Below are 21,342 nucleotides of genomic sequence, written 5' to 3' on the forward strand. Positions count from 1 at the left end.
TTTGAGAACACGCATTTCTCAGCCTTTACGTATAGTTCATGCTCCAGCAGTCTACCAAGCACCTCACGTACCAGAGACACATGCACGGTGTGAGTGGCCGAGTAGATCAGAATGTCATCGATATAAACCACCACTCCCTGTCTGCACAGGTCCCTGAGAATCTCATCTACGAAGGATTGGAAGACTGCTGGAGCATTCTTTAACCCATACGGCATTTTTTATTTATTTTTTATTTTACCTTTATTTAACCAGGCAAGTCAGTTAAGAACACATTCTTATTTTCAATGACGGCCTGGGAACTGTGGGTTAACTGCCTGTTCAGGGGCAGAACGACAGATTTGCACCTTGTCAGCTCGGGGGTTTGAACTCGCAACGTTCTGGTTACTAGTCCAACGCATGACGAGGTACTCATAGTGGCCTGATGTGGTACTAAATGCGGTTTTCCACTCGTCTCCCTTCCGAATACGCACCAGACTATACATGCTCCTGAGATCCAGTTTTGTGAAGAACTGCGCTCCGTGAAATAATTCCACCACCGTAGCGATGAGAGGTAGAGGGTAACTATACCCCACTGTGATGGCGTTTAGACCTCTATAATCAATACACGGACGCAAACCTCCCTCCTTTTTCCTCACAAAAAAGAAACTCGAGGAGACGGATGAGATGAAGGGCCGAATGTACCCCTGTCCCAGCGACTCCGTGACATATGTCTCCATCGCCAACGTCTCCTCCTGGGACAACGGGTACACGTGACTCTTGGGAAGCGCAGCGTTTACCTGGCGATCTATCGTACAATCCCTTCCCGGTCGATAAGGTGGTAATATAGTAGCTTTCACTTTACTGAAAGCGATTGCCAAATCGGCATACTCGGGGGAATGCACACGGTGGAACCCTGGTCTGGACTCTCCACCGACGTGGCACCGATGGAAACTCCCAAACATCTTCCAGAACACTCCTCTGACCACCCCTGGAGAACCCCCTGTCTCCACGAAATTTTAGGATTGTGCCGGGCCAGCCAGGGAATCCCCAGCACCACTGGAAACGCAGGCGAATCAATAATAAAAAAACTGATACACTCCCTATAATTCCCCTGCGTCACCATGTCCAGTGGGACCGTGGTCTCCCTGACCATCCCTGACCCTAATGGCCGGCTATCTAGGGAGTGTACGGGAAAAGGAGAATCTATCGGTACCAGCGGAACCCCTAACTTAAGGGCGAGTCCGCGATCCATAAAGTTCCCAGCTGGGCCTGAATCGACTAGCGCCCTATGCTGGGAAGAGGGAAAAAAGTTAAGACAAACAAGTGGCCAACAAGGGGTTCTGGGTGAGTTTGATGCTGACTCACCTGGGGTGATCGAGAAGCATTCCGCCTGCCATCTCTACTCCCAGACGGACCCCCCCCCCCAGCACCGATCAGACGTGTGTCCTCTCTGACCACAGTTGGTGCAGGGAAGGCCTCCTCCTCCGGTACCCCTCGGCACAGCCCCTCCCAAATCCATCGGAATGGGAGCGGAGGGGCTGGGTGGTGGAACGCACAGGACCCTCTCCGAACCCCCGCGGGCAGCCAGCAGATTGTCCAGTCGAATGGACATGTCAATCAGCTCATCCAGTGAAAGAGCGGTGTCCCGACACGCTAACTCCCTGCGGACGTCCTCCTGGAGACTACACCTGTAGTGGTCAATAAGGGCCCTGTCGTTCCACCCAGATCCTGCTGCCAAGGTCCTGAACTCCAGCACGTAATCCTGGGCGCTCCTCCTCTCCTGCCTGAGATGAAATAGACGTTCTCCCACCGCTCGGCCGTCTGGAGGGTGATCAAACACGGCACAGAAGCGGCGGGAAAACTCCTCTTCCATCGGTCCATTCTCTCCATCACTTGATCCATCGCGGATCCGATCCGATGGAGGACGGTGGTGTAGTGGTGAACCCTGCTCCTGCTGACTCCATTTAATCTTTTAGGTGCTTGATTCTGTAATGCTACGGGTGTCGTGGGTGTGGAGTCAAACGCAGAAGACAGAGAGTGCAATGCTGTGCTCTTTAATGCACTAACGCACCACAGGGTAACAATAATAACGGCCCCAAACACGGGGAATGAAAAATGTACAACTGAAAATGCACGACCAGGAACAAACACGTTCCTCTACTACAGAGCCGAAGGTTACAATAATTAATCCCGCACAACAAGCAGGCGGACCGGGCCCGCTGTCTAAAAAAGCCCAACAAATCATCACAAACAGGTGCTACCAATAAACGTACAAGGAGGGGGAGGAAAGACAATCAGTGGCAGCTAATAGGCCGGTGACGACGACTGCCGAGCAGGGAAGGTAAGCCACCCTCGGTCGGACTCGTGACACCGTCATTGAAAATAAGAACGTGTTCTTAAAACTAGTTAGGGATAGGCGGGACGCAAATGTCTCAACTGGCCAATTGCCAGGGAAAATGTAGAGTGCCAGATTCAAATAAAATACTATAACATTCAAACTTTCATTAAATCACACATGTAAGATACTCAATTAAAGCTACACTCATTGTGAATACAGCCAACATGTCAGATTTTAAAAATGCTTTTCGGCAAAAGCATAAGAAGCTATTATCTGATAGCCTGCACCAGCAGTAAACAAAGGAGTTAGCATATTTCAACCCTGCAGGCGCTACACAAAACGCTGAAATAAAATATAAAACATGAATTACCTTTGACAAGCTTCTTTTGTTGGCACTCCAATATGTTCCATAAACATCACAATTGGTCATTTTGTTCGATTAATTCCGTCCATATACAGTGCCTTGCGAAAGTATTCGGCCCCCTTGAACTTTGAGACCTTTTGCCACATTTCAGGCTTCAAACATAAAGATATAAAACTGTATTTTTTTGTGAAGAATCAACAACAAGTGGGACACAATCATGAAGTGGAACGACATTTATTGGATATTTCAAACTTTTTTAACAAATCAAAAACTGAAAAATTGGGCGTGCAAAATTATTCAGCCCCCATAAGTTAATACTTTGTAGTGCCACCTTTTGCTGTGATTACAGCTGTAAGTCGCTTGGGGTATGTCTCTATCAGTTTTGCACATCAAGAGACTGAAATTTTTTCCCATTCCTCCTTGCAAAACAGCTCGAGCTCAGTGAGGTTGGATGGAGAGCATTTGTGAACAGCAGTTTTCAGTTCTTTCCACAGATTCTCGATTGGATTCAGGTCTGGACTTTGACTTGGCCATTCTAACACCTGGATATGTTTATTTTTGAACCATTCCATTGTAGATTTTGCTTTATGTTTTGGATCATTGTCTTGTTGGAAGACAAATCTCCGTCCCAGTCTCAGGTCTTTTGCAGACTCCATCAGGTTTTCTTCCAGAATGGTCCTGTATTTGGCTCCATCCATCTTCCCATCAATTTTAACCATCTTCCCTGTCCCTGCTGAAGAAAAGCAGGCCCAAACCATGATGCTGCCACCACCATGTTTGACAGTGGGGATGGTGTGGTCAGGGTGATGAGCTGTGTTGCTTTTACGCCAAACATAACGTTTTGCATTGTTGCCAAAAAGTTCAATTTTCGTTTCATCTGACCAGAGCACCTTCTTCCCCATGTTTGGTGTGTCTCACAGGTGGCTTGTGGCAAACTTTAAACAACACTTTTTATGGATATCTTTAAGAAATGTCTTTCTTCTTGCCACTCTTCCATAAAGGCCAGACTTGTGCAATATACGACTGATTGTTGTCCTATGGACAGAGTCTCCCACCTCAGCTGTAGATCTCTGCAGTTCATCCAGAGTGATCATGGGCCTCTTTGCTGCATCTCTGATCAGTCTTCTCCTTGTATGAGCTGAAAGTTTAGAGGGACGGCCAGGTCTTGGTAGATTTGCAGTGGTCTGATACTCCCTCCATTTCAATATTATAGCTTGCACAGTGCTCCTTGGGATGTTTGCTTGGGAAATCTTTTTGTATCCAAAGCTTTAAACTTCTTCACAACAGTATCTCGGACCTGCCTGGTGTGTTCCTTGTTCTTCATGATGCTCTCTGCACTTTTAACGAACCTCTGAGACTATCACAGTGCAGGTGCATTTATACGGAGACTTGATTACACACAGGTGGATTGTATTTATCATCATTAGTCATTTAGGTCAACATTGGATCATTCAGAGATCCTCACTGAACTTCTGGAGAGAGTTTGCTGCACTGAAAGTAGGGGCTGAATAATTTTGCACGCCCAATTTTTCAGTTTTTGATTTGTTAAATAAGTTTTATCCAATAAATGTCGTTCCACTTCATGATTTTTTGTTGTTGATTCTTCACAAAAGAATACAGTTTTATATCTTTATGTTTGAAGCCTGAAATGTGGCAAAAGGTCGCAAAGTTCAAGGGGGCCGAATACTTTCGCAAGGCACTGTATATCCAAAATGTCAATTTTTATAAAGTGTGTTTGATCCAGAAAAAAAACAGCTTACAAAAAACGCAACATCACTACAAAATATTTCAAAAGTTGCCTATAAACTTTGCCAGAATATTTCAAACTACTTTTGTAATACAACTTTTGGTATTTTTAAACGTTAATAATCGATCAAATTTTAGACGGGGCAATCTGTGTTCAATACAGGAATGAAAACAAACCAGCGCTGCTTTTCACGTCTTGCGCAACTCACAAAAGAGTTACCCAGTTCCGAGTTGGCCTACTTCTTCATTGCACAAAGGAATAACCTCAACCAAATTCCAACGACTGGTGACATCCAGTGGAAGCGGTAGGAACTCTGAACAGTTAGTCCTCTGGGTTTTGCCTGCTACATAAGTTCTCTTATACTCACAGACATGATTCAAACACTTTTAGAAACTTCAGAGTATGTTCTATCCAAATCTATGAATAATATGAATATCTTATATTCTTGGCATGAGTAGCAGGAAGTTTAAATTGGGCACGCTATTTATCCAAAAGTGAAAATTCTGCCCCCTAGCCTCAAGAGGGTATACTGACTTACCTAGTTAAATAAAGGTGTAAAAAAATCGGCGTCCAAAAATACCGATTTCCAATTGTTATGAAAACTTGAAATCGTCCCTAATTAATCGGCCATTCCGATTAATTAGTCGACCTCTACTACCTATAGACTTCCAGGCATTGCACGAATGCTTGTTAGCATTGGCTCGCGAAACTACCTCCAACTTCCTTCGTACTGGACGCGGAGACATACAAATGGTATCCACGAGTTCATCTGACTCTGGGGGAGTAGATAAAGGGTTTCATTGGAAAAATCCAGACGTTTTCCTATAAAAACCACAATTGTTAATGATCATCCTTGTTTTTATACTGTGCTCTGAGGTTAAACCATGTGCAGAGTGACATAACTCTAATCCTTAACCTGTGTCCCTCCTCTGTGCTGTGTAACCAGAGAGGTGTCTGGAGGGCTGGACTCCACTGCTCTGCCCCCACAGTACCATCATGGGTGTCGGTCTGTGCCCACCATGGTGCCAGAATGCAGTGATTGCCATGAGCTAGAGACCCTGATGCCCCTGGGCAGCCTGGACCATGAACATGACTGCACCCAACCCCTCACAGAGCCCACTGAGGAGCACAGCCTCATGGGTAATGTAGGAATAGGGGACGATGCCCTAGGAGCGGAGCTCATGGTGAGTAGTCAGGACACTAGATACCACGCTAGAAACAACTACAAATATAGTGCTTTTCAAGGTTACTTGTTGAGTCGTGTTTTTCTTCTGACCTTGTCATTCTCCAGGCTGCTTGGAATGGGTCAGTTAGTCGTAACTGGGCCAACCGGATCACCAAATACAGGGATACCATCACAGAGGACTCTCCAACGCTCAACAATGGAACTTTGGACATGGCCACCACAGAGAATGGCAAGGTGTGTGTGTGTGTGTGTGTGTGTGTGTGTGTGTGTGTGTGTGTGTGTGTGTGTGTGTGTGTGTGTGTGTGTGTGTGTGTGTGTGTGTGTGTGTGTGTGTGTGTGTGTGTGTGTGTGTGTGTGAGTACAAGAATAACAGGTAGATGGGGTAGAAAGTGGTTTGTGTGTGCAAGCATGCGTCTAGAAGAGCAGTAAGAGCTGGTTTAGAGGTAGAGTGGTTTGTGTGAGAGCTGAACAGGAAGTAATGAAACAGTGAACGAGGTGTCAGGATGACGTATAGCTAATTAGAATGTGACACTGGCTGAAAGCTGAATGAGCCGCTTGATCATGCATCTGATAAATGAATTACTCTGCCACTGTTAAGGCACTCTCATACCCTTCAAAAGTGTAGGAGGGGAAAGCTATAATTAATCTATAATGAATCCCTCGTTTATTTTGCAGTCACACCTCATACCACCACTGCTCTATTTTACTGGTGACATTTCAGTCGCATTCTCAGTGATTTAATTTAGAGAATGGTATGCAGTTCAGGAAGCTGGATAGCATAGCAAGAAATAATGACTGTGTTATAATTGTATTATGGCAGCCTTTCAGTTATGATTGACACCACTGGTGTAAGGTCATTTACAGTTGTATGTTAATACAGAACAACAGGAGTACAAACACACTGCCTTGTAGGACTCCACTGTTACATGGGCTGACTGTATGAAATTAAATAATTAAATATCTGCTAACTGTGTGTGGTGTGTTTCAGGGCAACCCCGAGGACCAACTGGAGTCCTCCCTGTGCAGTAGTAACCAGGTGGAGGCAGAGGTCATAGTTCACTCTGAGCTGAACGACCTGGAGAAGGAGCAGCAGGAGGCGCAGAGTGACACGGAAGAGGACTCTCAGGCCACCAGGGGGCCTTCACTGTCCGAGGCAGATTACTCCCCAGTCAGTCAGGCTGCCCAGGCACCACAACGTCTATCACCAGGGGAGGAGTCCCTAGAGACACAACCCCTGCCCAAGGTCCCAATCGGCCCTGTCCTGGAGCCAGTGTCCAATCACAATGGGCAGCCAGAGGGCATTGTTGGGGGCATGGTGGGCGTGGCAGCGCAGCAGACTGTAGATGTGGGGCGGCACCCGGAAATGGGGCTCACCAACGGCTTCCACTCCACCAAGCCCCTGCGGCCAGGGCAGGAGACCCTGGGGAACGGGGACTCCAGACACTGCCCCCCTCCCCCTGCCCCCTCTCCTTTCATCAGCGCCGGCCTTGTCCACTCTAACTCAGCAGTGCACAGCTACCTGTGCCCTTAGCAAGAGGAACAAACCCCCACACAAAGACCAACTGGACTCCTTTCTTTTTCTCATTCATGATGAATCAAATGTTTTGTTTTTTAAAGCACCTCAGTATCTGATTTTCTTCTTCCTGGCTCAGTTTTATAGGTACTTTGAATCCATTGTTTTATATGTGTATATATACAGTATATATTTTTTAGTGCTAGTATGTATGGGTATTCATTTTGTTGCATAGCAGCAGTATGTTAGTCTGGCCTTAATCTGTACTTTGCTACAGGCTCCTATTACAGACGTACGATGACGGAATCATAGTGTAGAAAGCAGGATATTCATTTTTTCATAAGCCTTGACCTGTTGGACTCTTAGAATGAGCTTGGGCCGTGTGGTACTTCAAGACCTACCTTTGGTCAGCTGATGGTGGTGGAGAGGCTCTTGATTCAGCACCATGGATGAAGATGGAGCAGAACCGTGACCATGTGGCCATTTCACTCTCACTCTGGCTCCTTTCAAATGACTGAGCTGTTCCTATTGGCTGTTCCACTTTATGGATGCTGCCTGCCCCAGCACCAGGAAAGAAGCCTTATATTTAGACACAGAGTGCAGACCTGTCTCTCTCTCTCTCTCTCTCCAACCTCCTGCTGTCTCAGGATCCACACACACATTCCCTGAATGGAGCTTGGGGGTCTCAGGTGCCTAATATTTTAGGAGCATTTTTAACCTCTGTATATTTATATAGATGATTATATTCAATAAAAATAGGACAAATATGTTGAATAGGGAAAATAAATGAGGCAATTGAAGATAATTTGAAGGGACCGCATACAGTACATGTAGTTGATATAGGTGGCATTATTTTGGGGGGGAGGACTAGATAAGATATGCAGGTGTATGACAAAATAACACATCTTATAGCAGCGGTCTCCTGGTTTTGCTCCCAGTCAACAGCACTACCTCATTTCTTTACAGGATGGTTTGTTGGTGATTTTAATAGTGTCATGCAGATAGGTGCATCTTTTAGAATCTGTTTTTGAACTGTTTAATTCATAGCCTTCAATACTTTCAGGAATAATTTCCTGTCCCCTTCTTTCTGTATACATCGATGCGTATTCCCTACAGGAAATGACACGTATGGTACATAATGGCCTGTCTCAGATCTCTGTTTATTGGCCTTTTCCCCTTTATTAGTTGTTCCATTAGATTTGGGTTTCCAACTGTAGTCACATCTACTTTGGACCGGAAAAGATAAACATTTTTAATTGACCAATTACCGCAAATCACTTTTCAACATAGGTAAATAATTCAGCATTTTAGTTACCAGGCCTAATATATGGTAGCTTGTTACTAGACCTACTACATATGAACAAGGCTCCGTCAGGAGGCCTCACCCTTTGTGATGCCATCTCACTCATCCTTTCTCAGCTGTGTCTAAGCTCCTCCCTCTGCAGGTGAGGGGGGTGGAAATATCATAGAGAAATAGACCTAGAAACCACTTCTATTTTCAGCCATATTTCCTGTCTTTATTGGAATTTTGACTCTCGCCAGCCTGAGGTCTTTCACAATAACACATGTAAAGTCTACACCCCTTTGAACTTTTTTCACATTTTTTTTGCGTTACAAAGTGGAATTAAAATGGATTTAATTGCCATTTTTATAGACTGTAATTTTAAAGTGGAAGAAAAATTATATATTTTTTTTAAGATTCATGAAGAAAAAACTAACTTTAATGTAACTTGTTAGGTAAATATTCACCCTCCTGAGTCAATACATGTTAGAATCACCTCAGTCTTCTTGGGTAAGTCTCATAAAAGCTTTGCACATCTGAATTGCACAATATTTTCCCATTATTCTTTAAACAATTCTTCAAGCTCTGTCAAGGTGTTGGGGATAATGGCTAGGACAGCCATGTTCAAGTCTTGCCCAACAAATTCACACAGATTCAAGTCAAAACTGTAACTTGGTTCTCAGGAACATGCACTGTCTTCTTGGTAAGCAACTCCAGTGTAGATTTGGCTTTGTGTTTTAGGTTATTGTCCTGTTCAAAGGTGAATTCCTCTCCAGGTGTCTGGTGTAAAGCAGACTGAAGCCCCGTCTTTTCTTTTCATCCTGAAAACTCCCCCGTCTTTGCCGATGTCAAACATACCCATACCATGATGCAGCCACCTCCATGCTGGAAAATAAGAAGGCAGTAACTCTATGATGTCTTGTGTTGGATTTGCCCAAAACATAATGCTTTGCATTTAGGCCAAAAGGTGTATTCATTTTCTGTTTTGTTTTTTTGTTGTTGCAATATTACTTTAGTGCCTTGTTGCATACATATGCATGTTTTGGAATATTTGTAATCTGTATATTTGTATTATCTTTTAACTCTGTCATTTAGGTCATTATTGTCGAGTCACTACAATCTTGTTGAGCCATCCTCTGTTTTCTCCCATTACAGCCATTCAATTCTGTAACTGTTTGGTGACAGGGTGATGGTGACATCCCTAAGCAGTTTCCATCCTGTCCTTCAGTTCAGAAGGACGACTGCATTTTTGATGTCTCTGGGTGGTTTAATACATCACCCACAGCATTATTATTAACATGACGATGCTTAAAGAGATATTCAATCTCTGATTTGTTATTGTTAACCATCTACCAATCACAGCCCTTCTTTGAGGCTTTCCAAAAGCATACCTGGTCTTGTAATTGAATCTGTGCTTAAAATTCAATAGTTGACTGAGGGACCTTACAGATGTTGTATGTATGGTGGACAGAGGAAGGGTTAGTCGTTCAAAAATCAGTTCCAACTGCTATTATTTCACACAGTCCATGTAACTTTTATGTGATTTCTTCAGCCAAATGTTACTTCTGAACTACTTTAGGCTTGCCTAAACAAAGGGGTGAATAGTTGTGCAAGAGCTATATTTCAGTTTTATTAATTTGTAAACATGTGTAGAATGTTCTTTAAACTTTCACCTTATGGAGTATTTTGTGTAGATCAGTGACAAAAAATATACAATGAAATTGACTTCAATCCCACTTTGTAACGCAACAAAATATGGAAAGAAAGTAAGAGGTGGTGTAGACTTTACATTGGCGGTGTAAATGTTGTATTACCCTCATGTTTTCATTTTCCTTCTTTATAGCATTTTTAAACAAGCATCTTTATTTTATTTAGCATAATGCATGCTTACATTTCTTATACTTATACATACTTTGTGTACCCTAACAAAATATTTATTCAAAATTGTCTCTCCACACAAGGACAAGAATATCTCGTCATACTTTGTGTGAGGCTTTTTGTCTAAATACAGGTATAATGGGCCTGTTGTAAACGTGGCCTAAGACATTGAGTCTTATGGTGTGTCAGATGAATGAGGACTCAGTTAGTCCAGATAGGTGCTAGAACTCAGAGGCATATAGAAGAGTCTCATAACTAAAGCATTCCAGTTTTATACTTTGAACAGACCTCACTCAGGATCAGGCATGCTCAAACTTTATTGAAGCAAAATAATGTCCATTTTGTGTTGCCATCTTTACAACCCATACATTCTCAGTCTCGCATCTTTACAACCCATACATTCTCAGTCTCGCATCTTTACAACCCATACATTCTCAGTCTCGCATCTTTACAACCCATACATTCTCAGTCTCGCATCTTTACAACCCATACATTCTCAGTCTCGCATCTTTACAACCCATACATTCTCAGCATCTTTACAACCCATACATTCTCAGTCTCGCATCTTTACAACCCATACATTCTCAGTCTCGCATCTTTACAACCCATACATTCTCAGTCTCGCATCTTTACAACCCATACATTCTCAGTCTCGCATCTTTACAACCCATACATTCTCAGTCTCGCATCTTTACAACCCATACATTCTCAGTCTCGCATCTTTACAACCCATACATTCTCAGTCTCGCATCTTTACAACCCATACATTCTCAGTCTCGCACGCTACATGTTCCTGTTCTGCCTTTTTTTTCTCAAGACAAATCCTTCTGGTCTAAGAGATCAGCACTTTGCTCCTCTACAGCATGATCATCAGGAAAACGTTCTCAGTCCGTCTATGATCTATACAATTAGTCCAGTCATTATCGATACAAAAGTCCTTTCGGATATGGATCGTTGTGCTCTGACTAACTCACTCAGGTTTATTTAGTCAGTTAGATTTGAATACAAGGTGTCCACCCAATGCATGATTTAATAGGACAGTATAACTACCAATATCTATTTTAGACTGAGTGAAGCTGTGAGAAGGTGACTGTTTACAGTTCATTTGAATCTCACAGGCGTACAGAATGTATTGTATCTTTAACATTACAGAAGTTGTTACATGTTCTTTACTCACATTTCTACAGAACCGTCTGTTTTTAACATACATTGTTACATTGTAGTGTCAATGTCAGCTCTGTTTCAAACTCTTACTCGAGGGGCACCTATTGCAGCGGCTTTGTGTGGTCTGTTGAAAACAAAGCCAGCGTTGGAGACATAAAAATGCCTCCGGCATGAAGAATTTGTGCTCTCACTGAAGAGGTCCAGTTGGTTCTTTTTACTGTTTCCTTCTAACCACATATCTTGCAGTACATAGTGTTCCTTACTGTAAGCGTCATTGCCCAGAGTAAGCCGGTGCGATGCTCAATGTAGTAATATCTTGCTCTAATCTGATCAAATATGCACATTAGTTCAATAACGGGATCCTCTCTTTTTTTTAATTGAAATTTTATCACAGGAATACCTCATTTTTGTTGGTTACTTGTTAATTTAATGAAGATCATTATGAATAATGGAAATTATGCTTATAAGAATCCTTTTGTGGGAGCCAAGCTGGCAGAAGATGACGTAATACAGCAGACTGCTTGTCTTGTCTTATCTCAGCTGGAAATATCACTTGTTGCAGTGGATTTATTTTCGACTCTAAGAATAAACCCTTGAGTGGTGAGTGGGTGCAGGGCAGGGGTTGGGGGGGGGGTGAGGAGATGCATGAAGGCAGGGCGCTAAGGGGAGGAGGGTGAAGTTAGGGAAAGTAGTGAAGGGGAAACCCGTGTGATATCAGTGCCAAGAAGAGTGGAGTTGTGGAGCGGTGATTGACTGTTGAAGAGGAACGTCTACCTGCAGGTCTTACCTCTCAGTGCAGACATTTCTGTAGAATACTGGTCTTTACTGTTCTCTACTCAGGTGGCCTGTCTTTGCATAAAACTGTAGAGGACTTGCCAGCATGTACAGTATACCCGACTCTGAAGCATGTCATTAGTTGTCAAACAAAGCTTCACCACTTGTAATCCTGAAAAACACTCAACAAATGCTGATACACAGATTCGGATAGAAGTTTCTGCTCAATGGCATATTTTATTTAGCTTTTAGTTTTTGTATTAAAAAAAATGAATCAATGTATTCTGGCTGTGTCCTCTGGTGCTTTGTGGTGAGCTACCTTGTCCAGTGATGTCACATTTGTGCATTCTTCTTCTACTTCTTAACCAGCTGAACTGTGCTTTATCCAGAATGTCCAATCATAGAGACCCTGGTCTTGTGCCACCAGCAGAACTTTTTTTTACAGTACATTATTTTCATTGTGTCGTATGTATGCAACCTCTTTCACTTCAAACTCACTCGCGATATCAACTCTTGTTGTTGGAGCACTTCTTGTGAATTAGCACTTCTGTTATCTTTATATGTGTATGTGTGCAGTGTCTTGAAAAAGCGTTTGCATTGTGAAAGTAGGAATAACATGTTGGCGGCGGTATCGCTGCGTGACGGAGGCAGTAGAGGGTGTCTATGAGTGAGTCGGTGCTACATTACATACATCCGGGCTGTGCTCCGATGCTCACCTCTCCCTCTTACACAGTGTGTCGTCACAGCCATCCTCGCTGATTAACACACCTGTCCATCACTACACATGGCCCTCCCTGTTGGCATCGGCTTTGCACAGTAATGTGTCATCCCCTTTTTATGCATTCCAGCATTGTTTTATTAATTCATTCTTATGGGAGTTGGGGCCAAGGCAACTTCAGACGGTCAGTGTCAAGAAGTGCAATTTAACTTGGTCTTAAAAAATTGGAGGATGTTTGGAGCCAAGGTCGACTCAAGTGTTAGCGATAAATCCCTGATGAAACCTTTTAGTTTAGGAGATGGCTGTAACGTATACTCTGAGTGTACAAAACATTAGGATCAACTTCCTAATATTGAGTTGCACCCCTTTCGGCTGGATGCCCTTTGGCTGGTGGACCATTCTTGATACACACAGGAAATTGTTGAGCGTGGAAAAACCCAGCAGCATTGCAGTTTTTGACACACTCAAACCAGTGCGCCTCACACCTACTACCATAGCCCTTTCTAAGGCACTTAAGTCTTTTTGTCTTGCCCATTCACCCTCTGAATGGCACACATACACAATCCATGTCTCAATTGTCTCAAGGCTTAAAATTCTTTCTTTAACCTGTCTCCTCCCCTTCAGCAACACTGATTGAAGTGGATTTAACAAGTGACATAAATAAGGGATCATAGCTTTCCCCTGGTCAGTCTAACTCATGTTCCAAAAGTTGTGTATACTCTGTGTACATATGGCTGGCCAAAGTTGTGGACATGGATGAGAAGTAATCTTGTTTTTTTTTTTAGAAGTTTATCCACACTGTACTACCATCAGTGAACTTGTCAATCTCACAGCAACTCAAGATGTCTGAGCAAACTACTGTTGTGTCAATAAAACATCTTAATAAAGAGATGAGGATAACTGAACAAAGATGTCTGACTGTTTGTAACCCTTCTTTGACCTCCTGATAATCTTTAGTCTTGATGTTTCACTAATATTACAGTCACCCATGAACAACCATGTATGGATACTTATGGACATGGAGAACAGTGCCTTGCCTGTTCTTGGTTCTCTGTTCTCTGTGTAACCGGTGTCAGTGCCCAGCTAGCACATAAGATCAGGTGTGGCGCGGCCAACACACCTGAACACACTTAACTTGATGGAGGATAGAGAAAGTTTTGTTGACGTGAGAACGGAATGTGTACGTTTTTAAAAAACATTAGAAGAAACTTTCAACTTCACTGTTTTCTTTTGGTTTTTATGGAAAGTTCTCAATGTTCTGAGAACATGACTTTAAATACAGCCATGAGGAAACTTGCAGAAAACTTTGTACTGAAATTCCCACCGAAGAATGTCGTTTCTTAAGGTTGTCTGAACATTCTGAGGACATTACTTTAAATAGAACCATGAGGAAACCTGTAGGAAATGTTATGTTGATGTACTGAAATTCCCACAAAGAAAATTGTTTAACTATTTGAGAAAATTCACAATGTCAAACCAGTTGGAAAACGTTCATAGAACATCATCAAACATGAAATGTAACCACGTTTTAACTTTTAGGGAAACGTTGTGTTAAAGTAATGAAATACCAGGAAAATAACTTTCTTGTCAAGTTCCTCAAATGTGCTGAGAATGTTCCAAAACCAATCAACTATCCTGCACCTTTCACAAAATGTTGTGGGAAGGTAGTATGCAAAATAACCATAGAGCTTGGTGAGAGCGTGGTTGTCCTAAGAAACATGTGTTTCTCAGAACATTAAGGAGTGCATGTTTCCTTTGAAATGGGGTCTGTTTGAATAGACTAAATTGAACAGCTTTGTATGAGTTAATAAAAAACATGGCATGCTAAATCCATCCTGGTGGTGCAGTGGATTCATTCCATGGATAGAGAACAGAAGATCATGGGTTAGAATCTCACTGATGCTGTGCCACAATAAAGAAGAAATGTGTTTGCATGATTAAACAAATTAATATCCATATGTCCTACCTGTGCTTGGAGTTGTTAAACAGTTCACCTAAGCTAGTAGTGATATAAAAAAGTTTTATTGAAACAGGAAGTTATTCATAAACCTCAAAATAACCTTAAATGCCCACATTTAGAGAACATTCCCAGAACATTATTTCATTACCTTCAAATAACCTTTCATTTATGCTCTCAGAACATTAATAAAGCAAGTGGTTTTACTGGTCAGAAAACATGGCTTCATTCCCAGAACCAATGGGAAACCAAAAATGAACACTCCCACAACTCTCAATTCGTTACACCTAGGTGGAACACAGGCCATACACTAAAATAGCAGAGACATTATGCACACACTGTAATTATATATCAATTAAAGAATAGAAAGTAGCCCAGCTCATCTTTGAAGCACTTACTAGGAGGTATGTGTGGTTTTGTGATTACTATAGTTCACCTTGGAGAAAAACAGAGGCTTTATCTTTGAACATTTGTCACATGTATCCTCTCCTCCAGATGACAGTCAGGTAATATTGCAGACTTACTGTAAGTGTATAACTTGGTTCTATTAGGCTACCTTAAGCCGAGGCACCAGGCACGTAGAACAAGAGGGGGAAATAAGATGTAAATGACAACCTCTAAGATTGCAATCACACCATAAGAGGTGGGCCTTTTAAGAAAATCAAACCTGTCCATTACTAAGGATAACTAATGACAATTTAGTTTGCGTAGTAAGATTGCCTTATGCATAGTGACATAATGGAGGAGTATAACAACTTTGGTAGGCTTACATGAAAGCCTTTTGTTGTGTTTAGGGTATATGGAGATACAATATTATCATGAAATTAATGAAAGTGGACAGAGCTACCCTAAAGAGTAAACAGTCCATGAATAGGCATATTTATATTTTTAATGCCAAATTGTGATTGAGCCTTCCTGGACCATTGGCTAGGCCTACCGCATGCTATAAAGGTGTTCATGCAATATAGCAGTACACCACAGTTACTTTACAAGCTACTTTATCTATAGGCATATAATCTAGGCCTACTTGCAACATATTCTGAAATGTCACCTTCTAAGATTGCCTACAATTACAGTAATTGTAGTCTGGATATCAGTATTTTTAGCTAACATTCCACTCCTGTCATTTGCCATTTGCCTTTCAGGAAACTCATCGTTCAATATGCAGCCAGATATACGGTGCAGTTGCTGATTGGTAGTTGGAAACATAGAGATCCTATTCAATTCTTCGAATTCTTAATTATATGGTTGGAAGCAGCATTAGTATATTCCATGACAACGTAATGGAACATGGGGTGCGTGCAAACTTGGAACAATATATACTTTTAAGAACAACAACATACAATGTGTGGAGGCAGTGTTAATGCAAGATCATGTTGTCTAAAATGGCTAGAGATTGTTGGATGCGCGCTGTGTTAAGAAGCAGTGCAGCTTGGTTGGGTTGTGTATCGGAGGTCGGATGACTTTCAACCTTCGTCTCTCCCGAGCCCGTACGGGAGTTGTAGCGATGAGACAAGATAGTAGCTACTAAAAACAATTGGATACCACGAAATTGGGGAGAAAAAAGGGGTAAAGTTCAACAACATTTTTTTTTTTTTATGGCTAGAGAGGCCTTAGTAATGAGAAATAAATAATGATATATGGAAACATATTAGCCTACAAGATTTAATTGAGCTACAGCACGTTTGCTTCAGTTGCATCCTGATAACGAGAGGAAAGAGACACAACTCACCAGTCTTCATTCCTGGCACATGCAGATCATCATGACTTGCTTACATTTTTACAGTTTTGTTATGCTCATTTCAGTTACCTATTATTTGTCCCTCTCTTAAGGAAACTTTCTGAATGGATTTTGAATTAGTCAACACATACACTGTACTTTGGCAAATGACAGGAGGAGCAAGGAGGGGAATGTGTAGCCTATAACAGCAGAACAGAGGAGGCAACCACGCTATAACAGCGCTTCTATTGGGGAATTCCACGTAATGATGCTGTGCTGATAAATTGCAACACTGTTCGTCACCGTTAGATGTCACTCCTCTCCTCTTGGTCGACGGTGTAAAAGCGTTTTTTCCCAATGTGGTACAAAAGTGGTCCACAATAATTGATGCACAATAAATCACTGGAAATGTCGAGCAGCATAAGGGGTGATTTGTGAGCGCACTTTGACATTGTTGTTTTCTTTTCACATTTTAACACCTTTTATGTTTCAGTTATTTGTCCTTGACTAACATGATGTATTATTATATTTCATAATACTAGAAATACAACTCAACAGATAACAGCATTGTTCGAATATTATTCATTACATTAAGTATTATTATTTGTATTATAGCATATTATATGCCAAAACAACACATTAGAAACATGAAATTAATGTTAGGCTACAACTCGCAAATATTTATACATTTGGCTTAGCCTATAACGATGGGAATCAATTATTTGGATACAGTAGTGAGTAGTCTAATGGTAAAAATGATGGTATCTTTTTTTTTCAGTATAAATCCACTTGCAAACTGAACATAGCTTAATAGTATATATGCCTTGAGAGTGCAGCGGTCTGGTCGCTTTTGTTCCCAGAGTAGAGACTCCAAAAAAATGATTTAGCGAATGCAGTAGAGGGAGGAGGGGAGACAGATGGAAGAGAAGTGTAGTTCGTGGGAAAAGCTACAACGTGGATATGCGTGTGAGGCAGCGACACTGGGATATAGAGGAGAGAGCACGAGATGCTGACAGATTCCTGATAGATGTGCAAAATGGCGCAAGCAAGTTCTACCCCTGCGAGCCACCAATTGTTGTAGTTCCTGAACATGAAGAGCTAGTTGTATGTCTGTTTTCTTCCGATCGCCTCACGTTGTTTTTAGTATCGTAATATATTTCAAAGTGATTAAATGGCTACCAGAAGGCTCTGCCTTGTTCCATGCATTTTTGGATTGCTCCTCAACGTTTTAGTCGGTAAGTGTTTATTGCTATCCTTTCTAGGCTACTACTACCTCTGCAGGATAACACCTTTTGGGAACGGAACAGCCTTTTGCCCCTATCAGAAGCGGGTGCTGCAGACCAAAGATAGTGCATAATATCTAGCCCTATATTTCTAGACCGTCTCCGCTGCATACATGGTTGGACGAAACTATAGGAGCATCTCGGCTGTATGTGAACTTGACCATATTCTTCTCTTGCGTTTATTCCTTGAACGTTCACCTTCATTTGGGGAATTCAGTTCCATGCATCATGTGTATTATATTAGTTTGTTTTGTGAATGTGTGCTAATGGAATTTAGAACCCGATATTTCTGTATCAATGATCTCACTCGTGAGCGGGTGGTGATGTGTAGCTGGCACGAACTTGTTTGACACTCTTTGAAACTATTCTCACATTAGCCTATATAACAACATGGTTGTTGCTTAAAAAATGAATCTTGAATCCATGCGCCCTATGGTTTTATTGTACTGTTGCCACGTGCAGCAGCCTACGTCTTAGAAAACACATAGGTTAACCCACATAGGGTCTGATGCATAATTGTGTAAAAACCTCAGAGCCGGAAAATGATATAGGCAGATTATGATGATGGTGATAGGCTCCTACCATTGTAGCCTACGACTTGAACCAAGAAAAAGTGGTAGGCTAATTATTATCATAATTATGATGATATTGATAATAATAGCCTAATAATAGGCCTAACAATAATAATAACAACAACAATAGGTTATTATATGATTGGGATTTTATGATGTTTAAGTAGGCTATCCTATTAATCTAATATGTTAAAAATAAGAATGATAATTGTTTATACCCATTATGGTCCATGTGGTTCATAGGTGTGTGCGTGTGCATGTGCGTGCGTGTGTGTCATGTTGTGTTGGTTTGTGCCAAATACACTCTCGGTGCCAAAGAGTGCTTGAAAAACGAGTATCTCCTTCCTTTCTTTCTTGGCTGTGGTCACTATGAATCCTTACCATTGATACACACAAACCAGCCTTTCATGCATTGATGGAATGTTATAACTTTTGAAAATCCATTTTATTGCCATTCCCAATATGTTCTGCCATCCCTCTGCCTTCTTTTCCCCGCCGCTTATGAAATGTACATTTAAATATTGTGTAGGTAGGTATTTGTGTTATTAATCTAAAATGTAATTAATCTACAACCCAATATTAAACATTTGACATAATAGCAGTGATGTTTGGACAGTTCATACTTGCACTTGTCTGCATAGAGCATATTAGCCTTCTTCTTTTTTTTTTATCCAAGCACTGAACACTGCTGCGCTTATCATCTGTAATAGGGGGAGATATCTTTAATTGAGTGAGTCTTTGTGTAGTCAATTTATTGCTGTGAGAATGAATAAAAAAGACAGCAGTTATTGCCCGCTGAGGAGAATATTTGTACAGATGAACTTCTTTTTAAAATGTTCTTGGCTCCTTTGTTCAGTATGATTGACAGTTTTTAGTCCCTCAATGCGAGGCCCCATTTCCCAGCATCTAACCCGGATAGAGGGATGCTTTTATGATGAGCATCATACCATAGAGACCCACAGGAGCACACCACCCATGTAATCACGTTTCCAGCAAAGGCTGGAGCAGTGGTATGGAGGGTGAGAAAAGAGGAGTGATGGAGTAAGGAAGGAGGAGTGATGGAGTAAGGAAGGAGGAGTGAAGGAGTAAGGAAGGAGGGGTAAAGGAGTAAGGAAGGAGGAGTGAAGGAGTAAGGAAGGAGGAGTAAAGGAGTAAGGAAGGAGGAGTGAAGGAGTAAGGAAGGAGGAGGGAAGGAGTAAAGAAGGAGTGAAGGAGTAAGGGAGGAGAAGTGAAGGAGGAGTGAAGGAAGGAAGAGTGAAGGAGTAAAGAAGGAGGAGTGAAGGAGTAAAGAAGGAGGAGTGAAGGAGTAAAGGAAGGAGGAGTGAAGGGGTAAGGAAGGAGGAGTGAAGGAGTAAAGAAGGAGGAGTGAAGGTGGAGTGAAGAAGTAAAGAAGGTGGAGAGAAGGAGGAGTGAAGGGTGTAAAGAAGGAGGAGTGAAGGAGTAAAGAAGGAGGAGTGAAGTAGTAAGGAAGGAGGAGTGGAGTAAAAAGGAGGAGTGAAGGAGTAAGGAAGGAGGAGTGAAGGAGTAATGAAGGAGGAGTGAAGGAGTAAGGGAGGAGAAGTGAAGGAGGAGTGAAGGAAGGAAGAGTGAAGGAGTAAAGAAGGAGGAGTGAAGGAGTAAAGAAGGAGGAGTGAAGTAGTAAGGAAGGAGGAGTGGAGTAAAAAAGGAGGAGTGAAGGAGTAAGGAAAGGAGGAGGATGAAGGAGGAGAAGAAGGAGTAAAGGAAGGAGGAGTGAAGGGGTAAGGAAGGAGGAGAGGAGTGAAGGAAGGAAGAGGGAAGGAGTAAAGAAGGAGGAGTGAAGGTGGAGTGAAGAAGTAAAGAAGGTGGAGAGAAGGAGGAGTGAAGGGTGTAAAGAAGGAGGAGTGAAGGAGTAAAGAAGGAGGAGTGAAGGAGTAAGGAAGGAGGAGTGGAGTAAAGAAGGAGGAATGATGGAGTAAGGAAGGAGTAAGGAAGCAGGAGTGAAGGAATAAAGAAGGAGGAGTGAAGGAGTAAAGAAGGAGGAGTGAAGGAGTAAAGAAGGAGGAGTGAAGGGGTAAAGGAAGGAGGAGTGGAGTAAAAGGAGGAATGATGGTAAGGAAGGAGTAAGGAAGGTGTAAAGAAGGAGGAGTGAAGGAGTAAAGAAGGAGGAGTGGGAGTAAGGAAGGAAGTGAAGGGTAAAGAAGGAGGAGTGAAGGAGTAAAGGAAAGAAGGAAGGTGTAAAGAAGGAGGAGTGAAGGAGTAAGGAAAGGAGGAGAGTAAAGGAGTAAAGAAGGAGGAGTGAAGGAATAAAGAAGGAGGAGTGAAGGAGTAAAGAAGGAGGAGTGAAGGAATAAAGAAGGAGGAGTGAAGGAGTAAAGAAGGAGGAGTGAAGGAGTAAGGAAGGAGGAGTGAAGGAATAAAGAAGGAGGAGTGAAGGAGTAAAGAAGGAGGAGTGAAGGAGTAAGGAAGGAGGAGTGAAGGGGTAAAGGAAGGAGGAGTGAAGGGGTAAGGAAGGAGGAGTGAAGGAGTAAGGAAGGTGTAAAGAAGGAGGAGTGAAGGAGTAAAGAAGGTGGAGTGAAGGAGTAAAGAAGGATGAGTGAAGGAGTAAGGAAGGAGCAGTGAAGGAATAAGGAAGGAGGAGTGAAGGAGTAAATAAGGAGGAGTGAAGGGGTAAGGAAGGAGGAGTGGAGTAAAGAAGGAGGAGTGAAGGAGTAAGTAAGGAGGAGTGAAGGAATAAGGAAGGAGTAAAGAAGGAGGAGTGAAGGAGGAGTGAAGGGGTAAGGAAGGAGGAGTGAAGGAGTAAGGAAGGAGGAGTGAAGGAGGAGTGGAGGAGTAAAGAAGGAGGAGTGAAGGAGGAGTAAAGTAGTAAATAAGGAGGAGTGAAGGGGTAGGGAAGGAGGAGTGGAGTA

The 21,342-nt window shown here is 42.3% G+C and overlaps 1 protein-coding gene across 1 annotated transcript in view; it reads left to right on the forward strand.

The window, feature by feature from the left end:
• LOC135553026 (immunoglobulin superfamily DCC subclass member 4-like) overlaps nt 1-10,805 on the forward strand; it is a 76,148-nt gene extending 65,343 nt beyond the window's left edge. The window contains exons 20-22 of the mRNA XM_064985081.1: nt 5,375-5,612; nt 5,720-5,848; nt 6,603-10,805. Of these exons, the coding sequence (XP_064841153.1) occupies nt 5,375-5,612; nt 5,720-5,848; nt 6,603-7,145 (910 nt within the window). The 3' untranslated portion in view covers nt 7,146-10,805. The remainder of the gene's footprint in view (nt 1-5,374; nt 5,613-5,719; nt 5,849-6,602) is intronic.
• The last annotated feature ends 10,537 nt before the right edge of the window (nt 10,806-21,342 follow it).

The sequence above is a fragment of the Oncorhynchus masou genome, chromosome 2 (genome assembly GCF_036934945.1).
Source record: "Oncorhynchus masou masou isolate Uvic2021 chromosome 2, UVic_Omas_1.1, whole genome shotgun sequence".
NCBI classification, from domain to species: Eukaryota; Metazoa; Chordata; class Actinopteri; order Salmoniformes; family Salmonidae; genus Oncorhynchus; species Oncorhynchus masou.